This window comes from Elaeis guineensis, chromosome 13, assembly GCF_000442705.2.
Source record: "Elaeis guineensis isolate ETL-2024a chromosome 13, EG11, whole genome shotgun sequence".
NCBI classification, from domain to species: domain Eukaryota; kingdom Viridiplantae; phylum Streptophyta; class Magnoliopsida; order Arecales; family Arecaceae; genus Elaeis; species Elaeis guineensis.
The window spans coordinates 74,224,342-74,249,199 of NC_026005.2; the positions used below are offsets into that span (position 1 = coordinate 74,224,342).

Below are 24,858 nucleotides of genomic sequence, written 5' to 3' on the forward strand. Positions count from 1 at the left end.
CACAGAACCCAATAGGCTCACCATCCCTACGCCACTGTACTCACCGGAAAAGTAGGCAAGGGGGATAAGAAGGGGAGAGGAGGAAGCAAGGCGAGGGTATGGGGGGAAATCAAAATACAATGGACGGAGGGTGCTGCGGCTCCTTCCTCTTGGCATCTTCTCTCTTATCTCCTCCATCCTCATCGCCTTCATCGTCTTCTTCCTCTGGTCCTCCGACCCCAATTTCCAGATCGTCTTCTTCAAAAGAGTAAAGAATCGGAGAATTGCAGAGGAGATCGGCACGAGCAGCAAGCTCATAGAGGGTAGCGCAGATGGTAGCAACATCGCTTGGCTTTCCGACAGGAGATTCAGGCGAGCGGCGACGATGCGGAGGTGGAAGAGAATGGTTGAAAACAGATGGCATCCGAAACAAGAAAAAATAATAAAATATTGATCAAATCAAGAAACGAAAATAATCTATACTTATAAAATGACAAAGAAATCTTTTCTTAAAAAAAAGACTCACAGTCCCCAAATACTAACCAGCAACTAGGCGACATGACTTCTAACAGTGGGCCCGTGAGCTAAAGGTTGATGGGATCCAGATCCTTGATGATGCCTTCTATTTCATTGAGGATCTCGCCAGCATACGTTTTTTTTTTTTTTTTTTTTTTTTTTTTGTAAGAAGATACGGTGATCTGGATCTACTGTTGTAAATGTTATTTTTCATCAGAGCCTATAAGGCTTGGTAGCATTTGTTAGGCTTACAGATGTACGATGGTTTTGATTTTTTTTTTTTTACTTTCTTTCTAAAAGTATGATGAATTTATTTGTTTTCAATCATAAATTTCTGCATGTTTAAAAGGCTCAAAGATTTGAATTGCAATGAAAATTTTATTAGCCGATAAAAGAGTTGGTTTGGTTGTTTGTGTGAGCACTATTATTGGTGCAGATCGTTAAATTTTTAGCACACCCATAATGCTATAATTGGTTAATATATCTGATGCTGCGATACTCGTGGGTAATAAACTTCTCTGCATATTTTTTATTTGGATTAAGTAGATATTTTTTTTAATATTATTTGAAAATACAATGCCATCCAATTTAGAGAGTGAGATATCCACCTTTACATTTTGATTTTAATATTTTATATTATTGGTTTAGCTATATAATATATTTATTCTATTATTTTATCGATTATTTCGATATATTGTGAGAACTTTGACACTATGTTATAAAAGGTTTTTTTTTTTTGACATAACATTATACTTGACTTAATTTTTTTTATTAATTTAGTTTTTTTTTAAAATATTATCATTTATAGAGTTTTTTTTGCTAATGAATTGAAAGTATTATCAAAAAATATTTTTTGCTGTAGAATGTTGGGCATGCCGTACTCATGCGAACTGCATTGCACGTCACCACAAGAAAAAGTATTATACAAATAAAACAACGTATGTCAAAAATAAAATCATGAATCTAAATATAAAAAAAATTATATATAATTCTAAATAAAAAAAATTATATACAGTTAGAAATATTTTAATTTTAATTAGAAAAATTAAAGAGGATGAATTATTTATGTAATAAAAAAATTTATTTAATTTTTATAAACCAACAGATATCACAAAAATATTTAAATATAAAAATTCTAAAGGGACGTAACTTGGAAGTATTATTATATCTCTTATCCATAAGTGATTTTTTTTCTATTTTTTTAAGAACTTAAAAATTATCAACCAATTTGATGGGGACTCGTGCGATGAAATTTCTCTTTTGAAAATATATGAAGTGCATCTAAAATAATTTTATTTTTTGACATATTCAAATAAAAATATTAAATATAAATATGTCTTTACATAAAATATATTATATATTACAAAATCAATTTTTTAAAAAAAAATAAGATCCTTTTTTATCCAAAAGATCTTTCTTTGGCTACAAAATTTTCAATTTATGAATTTTTATTCTCACGATAATATAAATATAATATAAAATTCATGATTTTTTTTTTAGAGCATTTTTTTTTATTTTTCTATCTTCGGCCCTTTTAATCGGATGGGGGCTTGGATTAAATTGCATCCTGTGCATGAATATTTAATTTATTTTTTTATTTATTCTAATTAAATTATAAACTAAATTATCATATTTATAATTTAACTTATACTGAAATCTATTATTATGATGGTTATTTTTGTATATTTACAAAATCAATAAATTCAGACATCGCTCGCCCACTATACTGGTATAATTTAAAAATGGATAACCTGTTTCTAGCCATCCGTGACCGCACAAAAAGGAATCATTACGCATGACTATTGCATCATGAAATTTTTAGTCTAGACCTTCATGAACTTTCACCTAATTTCATCATCAATTAGATAAAAGTGGAACATGATGTGTGCTGATGGAATCATCTTGATCTTATCTCTCCTAATGCAGGCACAAAGTTGATGGGTTCGGACAACCTACAATCAAAATGATCACCAACTTAGTTGCAGGTATATCTTGTCGTTTAATTCTTACGTCATGTCCCAAGCACTTCTAAACATTCTAGGTTGCTTTCTCCTAGACTCTAGTCCCATATTTCATGCACTCTCCCACAAGCAAGATATATAATCATGTTTTTGGAAAAAAAAAAACATAAATAGAAACATAAAAGTATGACATTAAAAGTTATGCGATTACTTGGAGATAATAACTTTTCTCTTATCATCCTTCTAACGGATCACACAAGATAAAGATTTGGCACTGATAACCTCCTGATTTGGTGCCATGAAGATTTTCTGAAGGAATGGCAACAAACAAAAGATACAGCCTTCCATGAGAAAGGGTGGCTGAAGTGCATATTTTCATCCTTGTAAAGAATCAAACAACATGATTCTAAAATCATACTTACAGTTTCCGCCAGGCCCTTTGTAAGATTGCAAGTGGACCAAATGGAGGCAGTCATATGATGCTATCAAGAGACATTGCCAAAGAACTTTCACAATCAAAGGAACCAAAAATTAGTGCAATCACTCCAAAATGCAGCTGCTGTTGCTAAACCAAAAAGAATTAATGGCAACTAAACCAAACATAGTGCACAGAGCACACAGCACACAGCACATCATTCAAACAGCAATCAATTAACATGCAATTGAAGTTCTTGATGATGATAACTTGACTAGGAAACCAGACAACATGAGGATGATAAAACATAATCCATTTAGTATCGAGTACAACACATTCAGTAATAATGGAAAATACCCAGGGTTCATAACAAGGATGCATCTCTTGAAAACAGATGCTAGGGATTTCAAGACTATATAGAAGATGTTCCACAAATGTATCTAAGAGTTTGCTTGGTAGTGTTCTTACTGACGGTACCTCTCAAACTGAGACTCGTGGCAATGTGGGTCGAGCCAATCTCGTGGGGAGCTCTTTGGCATGGTTGTGCCGCTTACCTTACTGCCCACAAGTTGTCTCAGGGTTTCCACCTTGTTTTCACGCCCCGTCCCAGAGAATTTATGATCCGCTTCCTTGAGCTTCTGTTTGAAACGCTGCTTACGGCCAGCTACGTTCAGCTCTAGCTTGGCTTGAGAAGGTGGAGCACCGTGAGGTCCCAAGTAGATCTTTTCAGCTTCCTTAACAGCCTGTTTAAAGGAAAGGCAACTGGAATGTAAATTTTCAAATGAAGGAAAACAGGATAAAGATTCTGTTGAAAACCGCCAAATGCATGATAGAAGCTAGTTCAACAAAGAAATATTTTAAGACCAACCTTTGGAGGAGGTTTAGGATCTGTTACTCCCAGTACACCAGGTTTACCAAGATCAGAGTCCCCAACATTCAAACTTGGGATCACAAACCCATCGGTATCTGTAAGATAGAACCTAAGAAATTGGTATTTCTGAAATTATTTGGAAGCATCAATTGTACATGTGGAAAACCAGATGATTCTGAAATTAATATATCATACTACATAATGTTCAATAATCCATCAAGTCCAACTTCAATAACAACTTTTTATCCTACAATTTTTGAATACCAATGGGCTTGCTCATGAAGATGAGTGATCCACAAGGAAAAGTAAATTATTAAATGGTAAATACAGGTAATTGTGAAGAGAAGAAAACATGGATCAAAAAATAATAACACCAAATCAATGAAAATAAAAAGTGACGAAACAATACAATCTAATTTTAAAAAGTCCCCATAATACATAAGAGACATTTACTAGCAAAAATGTGCCGATCCCCTTGAAAAACAGGTATTTGTCAACTGCTGTTAAGTCCACAACCTATATATCCTAATGGGTTAAAATTGCATGATCAATGCAATCACTGAAGCAAACCACTCAACATAAAACGACCAATTAGCCCCTCTATTAACATGATTTTTGTGCCTCTATATGTGAATTCTTTGTTTCTCTCTCTCATTTTTAAAAAATATTACCATACATTGAGCAATCAACAAAATCTCAACTGCATTGAGGAGAGAATATATAGAGCTATGATCCTCTATAGAGAAATATATATGCATATAAAGAACCTAAGAAAATTCTGGTTAATATTCAGACACTTTGATAAAATACTGCCTAAGAAAGAGGAAATTCTGAGGCAAAATCTCCTACACCTGTTAGGAGAAAGCTATTTTTTTCCACCATTCCTTTCGTTTCTATGCAACAATATGAAATGGAGAACAACAAAAAAAATTCCACCCAGCATATGTATATCTCCAACTGTCCAATTTCCATTTTGATGTCTTTCTTAAATGGATGTAAAATTGATCTTTTTAAATTATCAAAACAATTTTTTTGGTCAAAGAAGCAAACAGTATGAAGTATATGAACACCTGGGGAATAATGTTTCAACAATGTGCTTATCTTTAAGATGCATGTATATGGTGTGAATTTTCATTTGGCATGAAAATTTGTCAGAGCATTAGAATCTTGGTCTTACCCTGTTCCTAAAAACATCAGCCAGCCAACAACGAAGAAAAACACCATACATCTCAAGCAGAGTTGATAGAAATGATGTTATAATTATCTAAAAACCAGGGTTTACACCTAGGTTAAATAAAAGAGTGGCAGGCTAAGGTTTAAAGAACAGTGGTCAGCATTTGCTGTTCAAAACCTTTTGTTCACAAGGTTTGGAGAAAGAAGTTAAACAAGGCAAGGTACAGGAAATGAAAAAGGATAAAATTCATGGTGAAAATGAATGGATTTCAAACCTACTCTAAGATTTTCTATTGCAAGACTGGTCAGATCAGATTATAGATCTGAAGAAATTGAGCAAACGAGGAAATAGAGATCTTGGTTTAGGTCACTAGTGGCCAGCAATTAACTTTAGTCAAATGATTAGGACTCTGAACTTGGATAGGCTAATGGCTGGGTCAATATTATCATTCTGATCTATATCTTATTTTTACCAGAAAATATGCAGAAATGAATTTAAACAAAGGAACAGATGTGCTTGGGACATAGGGTGAGATTTTTATAGCCTAGGGCTTGGATGCATCCAATAATCAAGGTACTAAGACTCGATAGTGTTTACCGAGGATCAAGGTAGTGAACTCCACAGTTTTTCCTAGTGACTTTTGCAAGTTCCCATGAATAGTTTTGTCATCACTGTGTGTGTGTGTATGAGAGAGAGAGAGAGAGAGATGGGAATAGGTCAAACACAGCAAAGCTTTTCTTATGCGCACACGAACATGAGTAATCAATATGCATTCAACTCCTTTAGGTGGCATTTGCTAATCTAAACATGGTATCACCTCCACCCCCATCACCCTTGATCTTGGGTTGATCGCCCCATACCAAATGCCCCCTTATAGAAATCCCATAGGTTTTATCCTACAAAGGGCCTGTTTGGGTGCCTAGAATTTATAACTTTAGGAGAAAATTCATGATGGGATATAGGTTGTGATCCTATAGAAATATATATGAAATCCTACTGGGAGAAGAATCCCATGTAAGTAATCATATCCTATGTTTGGATAATAAACTTGGATTTTCTCCCCTCTCCCTTCTTCTTCCTCCCTCCTCTTATACCATATACCATGTGGTACTTTAATATAACAACTATAAAGAGGGGCAAAGGGTTGATGGTCTAATATTGACCTTTAATGCTGGTACAACATGACAAATGGAGCCATTACACCACAACTAGTACTACGAAGACTTGCAACAAGTCTCCATGCATATATCTTAACAATTAGACCTTTTGTGCTCTCTCTGCCTTAACAAGCACCAGCTCTTATTAAAATTTTGCAATATCTCAACAAAGATACTTGGATGTATATAAGAAATGTTAGACATATATGGATGAAAGGAAGTCTAGTGCAAAGCAAATTTATTTGATATGATATAGATGTACGCAGCAAAGACCAAAGGTAGATCTAATGAATAAAGTGTTTAAAATCATCTTCTCTAGATATTTCATCTTAATGAGAAGCCATGTCATCTTATTGTCATTCCCTCCAAAAAAACAAATAAAAAAAATCAAATCACCAACCTCCCCCCTCCAATCGCTCCCCCCTCCCTCCCTCCCTCCCTCCAAAAAGCAAATAAAAAATCAAATAAACTTCAAAAAGGAAAAGTCCATTACCCTACCAAAAAAAAAAAAAATCCCCCTCCGACCCTACAACTCCTCCCCGGGTTTCAATAAATACCCCTATCCCTCCCAGATCTAAACACAAACCCCAATCCCACCACCTCCTCGAGATCTTGATTAGCGGAAGAAAAAAGAAACTAACCCAATGGAGTCCTCTGACTCCAACCATCACCACTCCGCCAGTGCCATTGGATCATCGGCATCACTGGCTAGGCTATGCCAACCCACAAGGCCTACATGAAGCTCCAATATGACCTCTCTGGCACCTCCTCCCTCCCCTGTTGGGTCAACGTCCTCCTCCCCGATGAGGTCTACAATCTTGCCACCCAGTCCCACGTCGACATCACCATCGAGATCTATCATAACCCAATCTTTGGCCAGTCAAAAAAAAAAAAAGAAAAAGAAAACCTCACGTGCGGTGCATGTGAGGCAAAGAACGGGAGTCTGGGAGTCTTCCTCTTCTCCGACTCCGTCGAAGAAAGGAGTCTGATTTTCCTAAAAATTTGTGAGGATTTTAGCCTATAAATACAAAGCCCCTCTTCCCCTCGTTCCACACCTCAAATCCTTGGGAAAAATCGCTGCCGATTTTAAGATTTTCTGTCAAGATTTTTTCTTGAATTCCCATCAGAGAGAGACCGTCGGATCTTTCACCGTGGGTGTCGTCGGACTGGGATAAGACCTTCTTCCTTTCCTTCTTTCCTTTTTCTTGGCTCGCCGTCACCGGATTTGGTCCGATGAGCTACCAAATTCGCGGGAGATGGGAGTCTCCCTTGCTCTCAGATTTTCCTTCTTATTTCATCGACCGTCGGTGGCTGTAGCCGCCACCGAGGTCATCTCTTGGTTGGCATTGTGCGCTGCCGTTGGCTACCGGTCAAGTTCCATGACCATGGTCGGATGACGAGAGGGTAGGAAACAAGGGTTCGGTTGCCCTATTTAAAGGAGAAGAAGAAGAGAGAGAGAGCCTCTCTTCTCTCTAACATATTTACTTATTTATTTATTTGTCTAATTGGGTTGAGAAAAATAAATAAAATAAAATTAAGGGCACTTGGAGCGGGCCCTAGCATGTCATAGGGGATTTAAATTAAATAATTTATATTTTAATATTTTCATATTGAAATTGATTCTTTAAGAGAACAATCTTCCTGACAAGAGATCTTCGAACAAGTTTCCTTGACACCTGATTCGTAAAATCAGGGTGTGGATTGAGATTAGGAGATTAATTTATCGTTAATAGAAGTAAGGATTTTTGGACACAAATACCAGTATATATATATATATATATATTTATTTTTGTACTACATGATTGGGTTTCTCATGGCTGATACTTGTTTTATGTTTGCTGGTCTGATTATCTGTATATTCTATATCATATATTTGTATTAAATATTGATGACTTTTCGGATAGTTTGAATTGTGCTACCGGCTATTGAGAATTTTGAAAAGAACGTAATATGATACAGTATTTTCTTGATAAAATTAAGACTTAACAAATTAGTGATCAAGAAAGGGATATTTGGACTAGCCACATTAAACTGAGAATAGCCCCACCACGGATAGAAACGTGATACTTAAGTTTGCCACCATGGACGGAATCATAGATATTCTGATTTGCCACTACGGGCGGAAGCGCGGCTAGTATAGTTTGCCACCACGGGTGGAAGCGCGGCTAGTATGGTTTGCCACCGCGGACGGAAGCATGGCTAGTATGGTTTGCCACCGCGAGCGGGAGTGCGGATGTTCTGGTTTGCCACTGCGGACGGAATCGCGAATATTATGGTTTGCCAGTCATGGGCGGGATCGTGATCGTGATTAGTCCATAACCCTAAAGATATTTGTTGATTGATTCGGATCATGTTAATGAGATATGGGTAAGAAGACAAAATTATAATTAAGTAAAATGAGTTTTATTTAATGATGCACGTGTGGTATATCACCTTTGAACAAGATAATTATTTAATAGTATATAATGTATGTTTTTATATATATAGTGATACTGAGTTATACGGGATACTTGACATGAGATTTTATGGCTTATGTTTTCTTTTGATGCTGTTCACAAATTATTTTCTAATTATATTATTATTATATTGGTCTGAGTGTATGAGGATTCTTACTGGATTGTAAAGCTCACCCCCTTCGATTCTCTTTTCTTTCAGAGTTCCAGAATGCATAGCTGGTCGAATTGGGCGTGAAGTTCGAGAGTTGGATTTGCTAGTTTATTAATTAGTTGAATTTCTGATACCATGGAATATTTGAAATAGTTGTACTTGAATTATTGGTTATTTACCCTCGTGGAGCTATTTAATTGAGATGTTTGATTTTTACTTATTAATTATGAGAATATTGAATTTTTAATTCGATTTAAGACCTTGCATGATCTCTAGGACATTACTTTAGGATTCATGCGGCTGTGTCACGTAGTCGACCCAGATGTTTGGTTCAGGGCGTGACAGAGTGGTATCAGAGCCTTGATTTTAGGATCCTAGGGCATAAGGTTAAATAGAGTGTATGCGGGTAGATCTCTAAGCGGGGTAAAATAATATGAAACATATTCGTGATATAAACGAGCAATTTAGGCTTAAAGTAAATTGTGATGCTAACAAAATCGATGTAGGGCGTCATGGCACGAGGAAGTGGACGTGGGCGTGCTAGGAGGCCCACCCAATTTGTGGATGGCTCTAGTGCTTGGGAGCCCACGAATCAACAAGAAGATGACCCACCCTCACCGATAAACAATACGCACTAGCAAGAACACCCGATCGATCCCATTGATAATACTCCAGAGACAGGAACTCTTGAAACAGGAACTCCGGACGAACCTAAGATACAGCCGGATGAACAAGTTAGTACCTCCCAGCTTATGCAACTATTGGTACAACAGCAAACTACTAGGATAGATGTGACAAGAATGGTGGAGGTGCAACAGCAACAACAACGACTCATGAAGCAACAACAACAATTCATGGAGCAATTGATACAGCAACAGCAATCACAATAAGAGACTTCTCAACAGCAGTAGGGAGTTGGAATCCAGCAGGAGCATCAAATCACATTAATAGATTTCAAGAAGTATACTCCACTAACATTCACAAGCATCTCTGATCCCATAGAGGCTGAGAGTTGGCTAAAAATGATAGAAAAACTGTTTCAAGCCTTGAGATGCCCTGTGGAGGAAAAAGTCAACTTTGACGTTACAGAGTGAGGCAGTGGATTAGTGGGACATGGAGCTCGAAAAATTAGGGCCAAATGATGTACCCTTTACATGGGAAGGATTTAAAAGAGTCTTTTATGAGAGATTTTTCTCAGAGCATCCGATTCCAAAAGTTTCGAAAGTTCGACCGATTGGAACAAGAAAGTATGATAATTGTTTAGCATGCAGCAAAATTTGAAGAACTATCCAGATATGCTCCAACATTGATAGCTAAGGAGGGAGTCCATGCCAAAAAATTCGAAAATGAACTTAGAGGTCAGATTCAATAATTAGTAACTGCATTTGAGCTGCCCACCTATAAGGAAACCGTTAATAAGGCTTTGATAATTGAAAAAGGACTAAATGATGCACAGGCTGCAAAAGAGAGAAGTTTGAAAAAAAAAGGACCAGATCTAATGACTCTCAAAATCAAGATAATACACCTTTTAAGTCAAAGACTCCAAGATTGAACCAAGCAACTACTGAGGGTAAAGCATAGCCAGAAGACTTTAAGTGCTATAGATGTGGAGGGCCTCACTATCAGCAAAATTGCACGTGGCTAGGAGGAAAGTGTTACAACCATGGTCAAGAGGGTCATAAAGCCATAGTATGTCCTAGTGGAAAAAGATCACAGAACCATCAGGCACTTCAAACTTTGCAAGGAGCCACTATGAATCGAGCACCTCAAGATGTACAACAACAGGGAGGAGGACAACAATAGCCTAGAACCCAAGGGCGGGTGTATGCACTCACACAACAGAATGCCAATGCTTCTAATTCGATGGTAATAGGTATGATTTAAGATATCATCCAATAATGTTTATGTTCCATTTGATCTTGATGTTGTCCACTCCTTTACATCAGTTAGTTTTATTAGAAAGCATAATGTGGGGAGATCATATTAGTTAATTCAATCTGCAAAGAATTGCATTTTGGATATCAGAGATAGAGAGATGAAAGCGAACTTATTAGTTCTAGAACTGAAAGATTTTGATTTGATCCTTGGGATGGATTGGTTAGTCGCACATCATGCCACCATGGATTGCTTTAAGAAATCAGTGAAGTTTCAAATCCAGGGCCAATTAGAGTTTAGTTTTCTTGGTAACAAATTATCCTCTCATCAGAAGGTGATCTTAGCTTTTCTTGCTAAACGACTTCTTAGAAAGGGTTGTAAAGGATTTTTGGCTACTATGATAGATACTCAACAAAAGGAGCTCAAGTTAGAAAGCATCCCTATTGTGAAGAATTTTTCTGATGTCTTTCTAGATAACTTGCCAGAATTATGTCCTGATAAAGAGATTGAATTCTATTGATATAATACTTGGCACTGATCCTATCTTTTAAGCTCCATATGGGATGGTCCCAGTCGAATTGAAAGAGCTCAGAGACTAACTATAAGAGTTGCTTGATAAAGGATTTATCAAAATAAATAAAAGAGTTATGTTGATAATCAAAGAAGAGAGCTAGAATTCCAAGTAGGTGAATATATTTTCTTGAGGATATCTCCCATAAAGGGTGTGATGAGATTCAGGATTCATGGCAAATTGAGCCCTAGATATGTTGGTCTATTTGAAATTTTGGATAAAACTAGGGAGGTTACATATCGGTTAGCTTTGCCACCAGCTCTATCAGGTGTGCATAATGTATTCCAGGTGTTGATGTTAAGTACATATATTCTAGATCCAAGTCACATGGTGAAATATGAACTGTTGCATCTTTATGAGGATCTGACTTAAGAAGAGTATTCGGAACAGATTGTCGAGAGGAAGGATCAAGTATTACGCCATCGAAATATACTTTATGTGAAGGTACGATGAAGCAACCACAGTAAAAGAGAGGCTACTTGGGAGTTCGAAGCAAAACTTCAGACATGCTAATTTTGAAGACGAAATTATTTTAAGGGGAGAATGTCATAACCCAATTTTTGGCCAATCAAAAAAAAAAAGAAAACCTCACATGCAGTGCGCGTGAGGCAAAGAATGGGAGTCTTCCTCTTCTCTGACTCCATCGAGGAAAGGAGTCTAATTTTTCTAAAAATTTGTGAGGATTTTAGCCTACAAATACAAAGCCCCTCTTCTCCTTGTTCCTCACCTCAAATCTTTGGGAAAAATCCCCACCGATTTTAAGATTTTCGTCGAGATTTTTTCTTGAATTCCCGTCGGAGAGAGACGATCGAATCTTTCCCCGTGGGTGTCATCGGACTGGGTAAGACCTTTCTTTCCCTTTTTCCTTGGCTCGCCGTCACCGGATTTGGTCCGATGAGCTACCGGATTTGGTCCGATGGAGTCTCCCTTGCTCTCCGATTTTTCTTATTTCATCGATCACCGATGGCTGCCTCCACCGTCGGGGTCATCTCTTGGTTGGCGCTGTGTGCTGCCATTGGCTGCCAGCCGGGTTCCATGACCATGGCCAGATGAGGAAAGAGAAGGAAACAGGGATTTGATCACCCTGCTTAAAGAAGAAGAAGAAGAGAGCGCCTCTCTTCTCTTTATCATATTTATTTATTTATTTTTCTAATTAGGTTGAGAAAAATAAATAAAATAAAATAAAATTATGGACACTTGGAGAGGGCCCTAGCGAGTCATAAGGGATTTAAATTAAATAATTTATATTTTAATATTTTAATATTGAAATTGATTCTTTAGGAGAACAATCTTCCGGACAAGAGATCTTCGAACAAATTTTCTTGACACCTGATTCGTAAAATCGGTATGTGGATTAAGATTAGAAGATTAATTTGTCATCAATAGAGGTAAGGATTCTAGAACACAAACACCAGTATATATATATTTATTTTTGTACTAGATTGGGTTTCTTATGGCTGATACTAGTTTTATGTTTGCTGGTCTGATTATCTGTATATTTTGTATCATATATTTGTATCAAATAATGATGACTTTTCAGATAGTTTGATCAGGGTTCGTCGTACCAAATCGAACCGCCCGGTACGGGATGTACCGAACCGGACCAACAGCCAGCCGATCCGATTCGAAGGTTGTTTCAAAAAATTCCTCCGAACCGCACAGCACCGAACCATCCGGTTCGGTACGGGTCAGGTCCATACCACCCAAAACCAGACGGTATGGATCGGTACAATTCGACGTGAACCGAACCGTACCGACAGCCTCACACGAGAAAAGTGAGAGTGGGGAGGGGGAGTGGGGCCTGGGCTGTCTTTGAGTGGCAGCCCAGATGATTAGGTTCTCTAAGAAGCTCGAGAGCTCTCAGAGAACTCCCGAGGCTCTCAATGAAACCGTCGAGATGCCAAAAAAATAGAAAAAAAAAAATTCTGTCAAATTACAGCACTGGTTCGAAGAGACGCTGATTTTTGATCGGTACCACCCAAAATCAGGCGGTATGGACCAGTATGATTCGACGTGAATCGAACCGTACCGACAGCCTCACACGAGAAAAGTGAGAGTGGGGAGGGGGAGTGGGGCCTGGGCTGTCTTTGAGTGGCAACCCAGGTGATTAGGTTCTCTAAGAAGCTCGAGAGCTCTCAGAGAACTCTCGAGGCTCTCAATGAAACCGTCGAGATGCCAAAAAAATAAAAAAATAAAAAAAAATTTTGTCAAATTACAGCACTGGTTCGAAGAGATGCTGATTTTTGATCGGAAGTAAGGTAATGTGTTATTCTTTTAGTAAATATTTTATTTTTTTATTTTTATTGTTAAAAATACGATAAGAACGAAGAAGTATGAAAATAAGAGAAAATCATGCCAAAATTTTATGATTTTGATATGATTTAATTATATGTGATAGATCTTTGAAACATCTATATGATGACACTAAAATTATTAATTTTTATTAATTATATATTTTTTAAATATTTATATACATTTATTCATAAAAAAATTATTAAAAAAATAAATTTAAACAAATAAAAAATTAAAATTTTAGAATCATGTTTAGAATGATTCAAGCTACTTCAATCTAACCTCAAATTTTTTTAAAAATATTTGAAATTAAAAAATATTTTTATAATTATTTAAATAATAAAAAATATTATAAAATAAAAAATATGTAAAAATAGTGTTATATTTTAGTTAATTCAAAAATATTATTTGAAGCATATAACATATTTATTTTGAATTTATAAATTTTAAAATTATTATTGAAATTATTTTAAATTTATATATAATTTTTTAATTATTATTAAACTATCATGTTTTGTTATAGTTGAAGATATTTATAAAAAAAATTTATAGCATGACGTTCATTGACTTTAATTAATTATATATTTTTTAATATATATTTATTTATACAAAAAATATTAAAAAAATAAATAAATAATAAAAAAATTAGATTTTTTTTTGAAATTGAGAATAATGTTTAGAATGATTCAAGCAATTGAAATATTTGAATCTAACTTGAGATTTTTTTTAAATTTTTGAAATTAAAAATATTTTTATAAATATTTAAATAGTAAAAAATATTATCAAATAAAAAATATATAAAATTAACATTATATTACAGTTAATTCAAAAATATTATTTGAAGCACATAACATATTTTTTTGAATTTATGAATTTTTACTTTATATATAATATTTTTTTAATAATTATTAAACTGTCGTGTTTTATTATATCTGCAGAAATGAGTAAGAAGAAAGATTCAGAGCGTGACATTGGTTGGGATCATGACAAAATGCTCTCGGCTCGGCATCATTGGAAATGCAAATGATGCAACACAGAATTTAAGGGAAGAGGGGTGACTAGGTTGAAGCAGTACCTGACCGGTGGTTATCCTGATGTATCCATGTGTCGGAAATATCCGCAAGAGGTCCAACAATTGATGAAAAAGTACTTTGCTGATTTAAAAGCAACGAAAGAAAGGACAAAGCAAAAAAAGACCGAAATAGACTGTCGAGCTGCAGAGCCACCTTCTTATCACTCTAGAGAGTCAGAGGAGGTTTTCGCTCCAGATGATGAGGAGGCACAGATTGAAGCTGTCATTCAGGCGAGCTTGGCTGATCGGTACCGTAAGAGAAAATGGCCCAGTATAGAGAGCGATTTGGACCATCATGCTACGAATCGGGGTCTGGATCAGCGACCGATGGGGAAAATTCGATTTTAGGAGAACTACCTCAGTCAAAGAGTCCGATGGTAGAGGAAGCAGACATGACATTTCTTCTTTATTGAAAGTTTTTGACAATAAGAGGTCTTCCAGAGATATTCCAGCAGAAGCCACCATCTATGATTTGGATCCACATGCTTTGCCCAGCAAGGATTCAAAGCAGTAGAAGATTGACACTGGTGAAAAAGATAAAAAGAAAGACATGTGGTGAGCTATTGGATCATGATTTCATTTCAGTCATATTCCAGCAAATGCAGCAGTCAATCCTTACTACCGACCTGCTATTTCAGTCATAGAGGCTGTCGGTCAGAATGTCTATGGTCAACTTCTTGACAGCGACAAGGAGGATCTGCAGAGATAGATTGCTTCTTACAAAAATAAATGGCCTACATACAGACTGACAGTGATGTGTGATGGTTGGACCGATCCTACTAGACGGAGCATCATTAATTTTTTGACATACTGTGATGAAAAAATATTTTTTCACAAATCAATTGATACTTCAAATAAGATACACGATGCCACATATATCCTTGGTCTGATAAAGGTGATTGATTCAGTGGGTGAGCAGCATGTCGTGCAGGTCATCACAGATAATGGACCACAATATAAGGCTGCCAGAGAGTTGCTAATGGAGCAGCGACTGCAAATATACTGGACTCCATATGCTGCACATTGCATTGATCTTATATTGATGGATATTGAGAAGATTCGTAGCGTGCAGCTGGTAGTGGAGATTGCCCAGACTATTATTATATTCATCTACAACCACACATGGGTTCTTTCATTGATGCGAACGTATACTGGGAGAGAAATCTTAAGACCGGATATCATACGATTTGCTACCAACTACATAGCACTTGATAGTCTTCTTCAGAAGAAAGCAGCCTTACGTCAGATGTTTGTTAGTGCCGAGTGACAGGAGAGCAGATATGCGAAGGCCAGCACTGATAGAAGTCATGTGGAGAACTTGATGACAAGTCAGTCATTCTGACAGCAGGCTGAGAAGGTAATGAAAGCTATTAAGCCATTATATGAGATGCTTCGCGCCGTAGACAGTAAAAGATACCCCCAGATGGGTTTCTTATATTACATGATGGAGAGGACAAAGAAACTGATCAGTGAGAATGATCCGAAGCATGCTCAAGAATTTATTAACATCATTGAGCATCGTTGGGACTATCAGATGGGTAGAGATTTGCATCTAGTCGGTAAGCACGGATTCAAAAATATTTTAAAATATTTTTTCTTATGCTTATAAAAGTATACTTAATCAGCCATAAAATTTATCTGTAGCTTATTATTTGAATCTGAGATTTCAGTATACCATTCCCAGGATAGATATGGACAACAAGCTTCTTGCTACTCTTTGTAATGTGATATATAAGATGGTACCTGATCCAGAAATCACGTCATTGTGTCTGCAAGAGGTGTGCTAGTTTAAAATAGATGTGATTATTCAACTGAATTTGATCTGTACTCAACGATATATTTATAAATTTAATAAATATATTTTTTTTACAAACGAAATAGTTTAGAGAAAAATCAGATAACTTTGAAGTCTCATCAGCTGTCGTAAGCAAAAAGCAGATAAATCCAGATAAATTACATATCAATAATGAGCAGCATAGATTGATATGTAATTTTACTTAATAATATCATAAAATTTGATATGTAATTTTGCTTTTGCAGCTGAATGATGGATCCATTTTGGAATGTCCGCAGAATATTTGAAAGGTGTGACTGTCCGTATTCTTTCTCAGACGGTCTCTGCTAGTGGCTGTAAGCGCAATTAATCGACTTTTGCCCTTATCTACAGCAAACAGAGAAACCGTCTGACACAAACATACCTCAACAATCTTGTATATGTTCACTATAATCTGAAGTTGAGGCTAAAATGCATTCAGAAGGAAATACAGCTGAAGTATACTAATCCGACGCTAGATGATTATGCTAACGAGGACGACGATCCGATCATCGGATGGCTTACAGGTCAGCAACAAGAGTCAGAGCTTGATGAGCCGGAGTCCCCTCCACGACCAGCCAGTGTGGTACCTAGGGAGATCAGGGTGGATCCAAGACAATAGACAGAAAAAAATATTCCACATAAGGTTCCAGCTGATCAGCCACAGCCTGAGGGGACACAGGAGACTCATTCATCACATGACTCGATGTCCAATACATCTTCGCAAAGGTTTAAGCGACAGATGTATAGCCGAGGTCGGCAGACAGCAAAAAGACATCCATCCTTCCATCACAGAAAATTCAATCACAGAAGAGCACAAGGGAAAAAAGAAAAGACAGTTGCACGTGCACCACTCTCGAGAGTATAGGAGCTATCTGACTCAGCTTCAGACACCAGGGAGAGTGATAATGATACTGGTAGTAGTAGCCACAGATCTGATGATCAGGAAGAAATTGGAGGACAGGAGATCACTATTTATAAGACATCCACAAAATGATATTCGATTCACCGATGAGTCTCAGTTTACACATACCACACAAGATAGGGATCATGGTGGACGAGTCAATAGAGATCGTGGAGAGCCAATTTCATATAGACGACGGATTCCTAGAGGTTGTCCAGCACACGATGCAGCTGCAGACGATCTTATACATGAAGTAGGATCTATGGATGTATCTGGATCATCCTCGCATTATGGATCCTATTATCCGCAATCACCTTATGATCCATATGGATATGGTGCATTCGAGGCATCATCTTCTAGTGGTTACTACCCTATGCAGCCTGGAGCATCTTATGGATCAGATTTTGCTACTGGCATATTCAGATGGACTCCTCCACAGCCATACCATCATCCCGAGGATACTTCTCAGAGCCAGAATTTGAGTAAGAGATCTGAGATATCTTACAATTCAGAGAGGATGCCTTATGGGATGAATATTTAAGAGTACGGTGCATCTTGGTTAGAAGATTGGACTGATATTCCTTCAGATTATGTTAATGATCCAGATATCTACGAGCGTTATAGACATTTGACAAGAAATTAAATACAGAATAGATCTTAAGGTTAGTATATCAATTGTTGTGCTTTGTACTTTAAACATTTAGATGTATTTTAATGTATATTTTATATATTTTTTTTTTAATTTTAGGATGATATAGTTGTAATATAATGTAAATAAATATATATTTAAAATTTTGGATCAAAAATCCTTGTACCACTACCTAACTCAAAAATTGAACCCAAATATGTCAATAATATGCAATATAATATAATTTTTGGGTTATATTTATGAATTAATAACTTGAACACCCACAAAAAAAATGAAACAAAAAAAAATATCGATACCGAACCAGTACGCCCTAGCATATCGTGTGTCGGTATGGTATGATATCGATATCGTACCGTATCGATCCGCCATTGGTACGGTGTCCGAACCGGTACAGTGATCCTTGGTTTGGATTATGATACCGGCTATTGAGAATTTTGAAAAATATAAAATATGATACAGTATTTTCTTGACAAAATTAAGACTTAACAAATTGGTGATCAAGAAATGGATATTTGGACTAGCCACGTTAAACTGAGAATAGCCCCGCCACGGACAGAAACGTGGTACTTGAGTTTGCCACCACGGATGGAATCGTGGATATTCTGATTTGCTACCGTGGGCGAAAGCACAACTAGTATAGTTTGCCACTACGGACGAAATCACGGCTAGTATGGTTTGCCACCACGGACGAGATCGCAAGTATTCTAGTTTGCCACCACGGGCGGGATCACGGATATTGCCGTCATGGGCAGGATCGTGACCATGATTAATCCATAATCCTAAAGATATTTGTTGATTGATTCGGATCATGTTAATGAGATATGGGTCAGAAGACATAAAATCATAATTAAATAAAATAAGTTTTATTTAATGATGCATGTGTGGTATATCACCTTTGAACAAGATAATTATTTAATGGTATATGATGTATGTTTTTATATATATAGTGATACTGAGTTATACTGGATACTTGACATGAGATTTTATGACCAATGTTTTCTTCTGATGCTGTTCATAAGTTATTTTCTAATTATATTATTATTATATTGATCTAAGTGTATGAAAATTCTTACTGAGCTGTAAAGCTCATCTCCTTCAGTTCTTTTTTCTTTCAAAATTTCAAGATGCATAGCTGGTTAGGTTGGGTGCAAAATTTGAGAACTGGATTTGCTAGTTTATTAGTTAGTTGAATTTCTGATACCATGAAATATTTGAAATAATTGTACTTGAATTATTGGTTATTTACCCTCGTGGAGCTATTTAATTGAGATGTTTGGTTTTTACTTATTAATTATGAGAATATTGAATTTTTAATTCAATTTAACGCCTTGCATGATCTCTAGGGCATTACTCTAGCATTCATGTGGCCGTGTCACGTGATCGATCTAGATAGTTGGTTCGAGGCATGACAAGATCCCCAACTATACTACCAATGTCATGGCCACCGATGCCCTCCATCACCTCAAGGTCGTCCACTCCTCTAGCAAGCCCATCAGCTACTATCGGGCTGGCTTCTTGGAGATGTTCAACTCCACCTTTCTGCTCCAGCCCAAGCCCTCCCCCTTCCACCCTTGCTCCCCCTATGCCACCACCAAGGTCAGTGTGCACTAGTATACCTTCAATTACCACAAGGCCTATGGCCTCTTCGCCTACAACAGCATCCTCTCTAACCACGACAGCCCCCACCATAGGGAGAACTTCGTCACCTACAAGACAACGCATGCTGTCAGCTGCATCCGCTTTGGCCTTTAAGTCCAAGCTTTTCCTCAACAATCCCAACAATCACATGAAATAAAATACCTCCCAAGCATATTTTGTTCTATAAGATTCACAGCTTCCCACCACTTTATTATTCTATGATTCAACCAGCCAAACAGTGGCCAAAAATGAAAATAGGATTTTTACTCACAGGATCCGTTGATCCTTTCCAAACAAGCCCTAAGGGCCTGTTTAGATGAATGGACTAAAAATTCTATTGGATTCATGGATAACGCCAATAAAATCACTTAGATAATAGAATTACAGGCTACATCAGGCCTATATTCATAACCATTCAGGATTGGTTTTGAAGTGGGCTAGCTCGAATTCCATAGGAAGAAAAAAAGACATGATGTAATCCTATTATCCAAGTGATTTTACTGGCCTAATCCATGAATCCAATAGGATTTTTAGCCCATTCATCCAAAATAATTGGGCCCAAAATTCTATAAGATTCATGGATTGGGCCTGTACAACTAGCAAAATTAGACCGGGCTAAGCCTATATTCATAAATACCCATGAGTACCTTTGAAGTGGGTTGGCCCAAATCCCATGGGAGAAAAAAAAACACCTGCTTAGCTCAGCTTGTAATCCCGTAATTTTGTTGGTTGTACAAGTCCAACCTATGAATCCCATAGGATTTTCAGTCCAATCATCTAAACAGGCCCTAATCAACATTGAACACTTATCAACAGGAAAAGAAAAAGTGGAAAACAAAAGGAAAACTTGTATCATATCCCCTGATATCTTACCAAAACCCTAACATACTAACAAGCCTCAAACCATCTTGTTCACAAATAAAATAAACAAATACAACTCGAACCCTAACATTTTGTCAAAGTCATTCAGCAGTATCCTTGTTATGTTCAAAAATGTTAATTGCTTTCACAATAAGTGATAACAATACCCCATGTATTCTGGGCTTCAAAGAAAAGACCTATTTTAGTCTTAAGGCTACATAGAACTTGTGGCTAGGGCTGCATGGTCTTGGTCTGCATCAGATGCTTCTGTTGTGGATTATTCGGCCTTGACTTCATTAATGATGCCCCTATTGTACATCAACAATAGCAGAACAAGGCCAAGGAAATGGAAACTACCAATTCTAATAGCTAGCATCTTAACTGCTTTTGAAGTTACATTCATAAACATTCCCTTACCTTAGATTGCACCTAGTGATTGCTCAAGCAACAAACAAAGACAATTTTCGAAGAAATATATCTGAAACCTTCACAGGCATGACAACTCATCACCCTTCACCTTCATTTCATCTCCAACAGAGGACTTCAGCAAGCCATTATAACTGATTCCTTTATCTTGTCATTTAGTCATAAAAGATATTCTTCAGATTCAACCTTAAAATGATATTAGCTGAAAATGTTCTACTAACCAAGCTCATTGATTACCAAGGGGCATATTTTCCCACCACAATTGACATATGATAGAAACAAATAGTTGTTTTGATGCTAAATTTATTATGCTTTATCAAAGAAAACCCCCACTATAACCCTTGTGGCCTGTGATTGTGAGATCTCTTCTTCTTCCTAAAACAACTTTTCCTGTCTTCAGCAATATATATGATAGCTATTCTTGAAACACGTATAATTATCAACCATCTTGCTTGAACAATGGAAAACACATCTTACTTCTGGTTCAATGGCCTTTCCTTTACCAACCTAATTCATCTTCCCGATAGGTTTAGGATGAAAGCTTCGGAATTCAGTGAAACACACACATGTATAATTTTGTTGCATTTTCCTCTATCAGCAAAGCCACATGATGCATGTTCCATAAAATCCAGATGTTTAGTTCTTCCATGTATTAAGCCATGAAAGAGACAATGAACAAGCATAATAGACCCATAGTTAATTGCAAAACATGCAACAATACAGATTAAACCCTAAATTCATCATCTTGTCTCCAATAAGATTGTAGAATAGGCACACATTTGAGTGGGCAAAGGTTGATAATCAATGGGCTAATAATATAAATATATGTAGAAAAACCTAGGTTCAGGAAGGAAAAGGACCACGTTTGCTGTAAAATTTTGAAGCCAGGCTTCGTTATTAATTAGATCTGATTTCTGATCAGAAAATACTGGGAAAGAATTTAAAATGAATTGGAGACAAAATTATGTTTTAAGACTTAGGACAAGGATATCAAGTTACCTATACAAATGGGTTTTGGATGGGATGACATCAAGGAAGTAAGCTTCTAAGGATGTATCTCTAACTGTTGCCAACCATGCTCTGCACTAATTGTAATAAGATATGTCAAAAAAAAAAAAAAGGAATGCAAAAAGGAGAACAGAAGATAAGAATAGACAAAATTTTCTTTTCCCCAAACTTCTCTGAAATTTTTCAAACTGCAGGGAGCCTTCAAATCAATCCCCTGGAGTAGGCACCCCAAATCTGTGTATATATACCGTAACAAAGGCACATATACTTTCTGTGTATGGCACACTTACAGCTCTCCATGTTTCATCCAACTTGAAATTCTAAACCTCTCACAGTATTCTAAAGCTTTGATTTGCAACCTTGACAAATTTTTAGTGTTTTCGCTGTATACGATTTTGGGAGCTTCAAAAACGGTCCAAATGGTTCTAGTAAACAAGGAGGAAAAAAGAAAAAAGAAATCCTGCAGCTTCTGAAACACAAAACTTTTACTGCTTAATTTTGTTCTACATCAGCATGTGAAATCACCAGAAGATAAGAACCATGTGGGAACTCATCTGAAACTCTAAGCTACCTGAATATCTGAAACAGGTCTTGAACTGAAACACAACCCTTGTCATAGGTTCCTAAAAGGGGAATGGGATGTGAAAAACACTTCCAAGTAGGAACACAGAACAGAAGGGAATCTAAAATCAAACACATAATTTTTAGCTAAATTAACTTGGGTTGTCATTGATTGACAAAAACAAAATAAATAGGACAATTTTTCAGCTGTCAGCAGCATGAAAAAAGGAATTTAATATGCTATGTGATGAGCTCTGAATAAATAAATTCGGTGAGATATTTTGGCTTTGGTTAATTTATAGGTTACATGATAGAGATTTATTATTTTAACTAATGATGCACATAGACTTGAGTTTGTGCCATTAAGAGTCCCCATGTTAGGGCGGCCTAGTACGTGAAGCTCCTACCACTACAGAGTTTGGGGAAAGTCAGATGTACATAACCTTACCCCACATTTGCAGAGGCTGTTTATGTATTTTGAACCCATGACACCAAGGTTACAGTGGAGCAACTTTATTGTTGTGCCAGGACTCACCCTCTATTTAACAATCCATAGGTAACCAAAAAAAGAAGATAACATCCTCGAATCCACTAACCCCTATATGCAATATAGTTAAATAGGATAGGCACTGAATTTGAGGGGTCGAAGATCGTTCTGTTAATGTAAGTGAGCTAAGATCTGCTCAGCTATTTCTTCTCCAAAAGCAAGTAATTATACATGCAGATAGATAAAACAGGAGATGTCATTTGTCCTGGAAGGTCAAGCTTTGGTCATGCAGGATATCTACAGTTTTTTTTAAAATTTGATAGAATGCTGCAAAAACATAGCTTTCAGGAGAATATTAGCACAAGACAGATATTCTTAATAAAGTTGTGTCCTCAGCATTGATGTGCTAGACAAGGAACCGTCTCCAGTAGCAGTACCTTCTAAAATGGTCGAAACCTCTTTGCGTGATGCACTGCTGGCTGTTAGCCTAGCCACGTGCCTGACGTATACATTTTGAACAATGTCTAATCCCAACAAAACTTAAATGGCCATTTCTTTCTCCAGCTTTATCCATGTTTTCATCACTCCACCAAATACAAACAAACTCCGCCATCACACTTGCCACAGTTAATTGGGAAACAATTGGAAGTTTTCATAGCAACAAACTAAGTCAACCAAATTTCGATTTGGTCTATGAGAATCCAAATCATTTATCTCGGAAATAACTAAAAATACAAAAGAAAAGTGAAATAATATGCACACCAACAGCAATTCAGCAACACAACAGATTCTTCAACCACATGAATTTCCCACCGATCTTAACGAGACTAAAGACTAAATCTTGGAAGTAAACCTAAATCAAAATTTCTCTAGAGATGCATGAGTCCTCGGCAACAACCATCGAACAATCTTGACATAAAACAAGAACAAATGAAACAAGATTTAGGTGCGGAAAATATGAGGGAGAGAAAGAGAGATAGAAATCTCACCCCACTCGTCTTCTTCGACCTCTGGAGCGGGCTGAGTCAGAGAGGGATCCATGGAGCGCAAACGAACATGGATTTCGACAGTCCCTCGGGCGCGAGAACGGCCGCAACTTTATTAGGTCTCCTGGAGAAAATACAACAAAAAGAACGGAGAAGCGGTGAGAAGAGATCACCGAAAGAAGAACCTTGGAGAAGAGCGGCAGAGACGCGAGGCCGCGAGGGTTCCTTTAGAGTAGGGGTGGCAAACGGGTTGGACCGGCTAAACGGATCGGATCGTAAATAGATCAAATTAAAAATGATCAATCTAAATTTAATTTAATTATTAAATAAATTAAAATTTTAAATTTAAATTTAACTTATTTATTAAATAAATAATTCGATCTAATTTATTTAATTTATTTATTAAATAGATCAAATTAGATTACACAAGTTAAATAGATTAAACGGATCAAGTTAAATGAGTCAGAAACAGGTTAAATAGATTTTAAACCGGTTAAATGGGTTTAAATGAATTAAACAGGTTAAACATGTCAGATTAAATGGGTCGAAAATAGGTTAAGCAGGTTAAATGAATTATCTAACTCAACTCAACCTAAATATTAAACGAGTTAAACGGATTAAACGGATCAGAAATATAAAATCCATATCCGATCCACTTATTAAACGGATTAAACGGATCGATCCGTTTATGATCCGAATCCGTTTAGTCTAAATCCAAATTTATTTATGAATGATCGAATATGGAGCAGGTTGACGGATCGGATCATATTTTACCAGCTGCTCGGAGGCGCATATTAAAGGGTAGAGTTTCCTCAAATCTCAATGGCAAAAATGCCCTAGGTTTTGATGACAATGTCAAAGAGGTGTGACTCTTATGTGCAAGGGAATTCCATCGGTGAAGATGTCATGGGAGTATTTTGATGTCAGAAAAATAGCAATAGAAGAGTATAGGTTTAGAACGTATTCCTACCTCCCATGATGTCCTCATAATAGTTTGAAAAAAAAAAATGCATACAAATAAAATAATTTGGCCAA

At 36.6% G+C, this 24,858-nt stretch overlaps 1 protein-coding gene and 1 pseudogene across 2 annotated transcripts; one reads left to right on the top strand and one right to left on the bottom strand.

Annotated features, from left to right (window-relative positions):
- Positions 1–3,169: 3,169 nt before the first annotated feature.
- On the bottom strand, positions 3,170–24,066 carry LOC105056041 (uncharacterized). Of its 2 annotated transcripts, XM_029267848.2 has the most exons (4): positions 23,827–24,045; positions 19,473–19,562; positions 3,740–3,837; positions 3,170–3,614 (listed from the first exon to the last, which is right to left on the bottom strand). In XM_029267848.2, the coding sequence occupies exons 1-4, from the start codon at positions 23,876–23,878 to the stop codon at positions 3,336–3,338; spliced, it is 519 nt and encodes a 172-aa protein (XP_029123681.1). In that variant the 5' UTR covers positions 23,879–24,045; the 3' UTR covers positions 3,170–3,335. The 2 variants fall into 2 exon arrangements, with proteins under 2 accessions (XP_029123681.1, XP_010936403.1); XM_010938101.3 differs by lacking the exon at positions 19,473–19,562 and having other exon boundaries at positions 23,827–24,066.
- Positions 15,197–17,820, top strand: LOC140853401 (uncharacterized; annotated as a pseudogene).
- Positions 24,067–24,858: the final 792 nt, after the last annotated feature.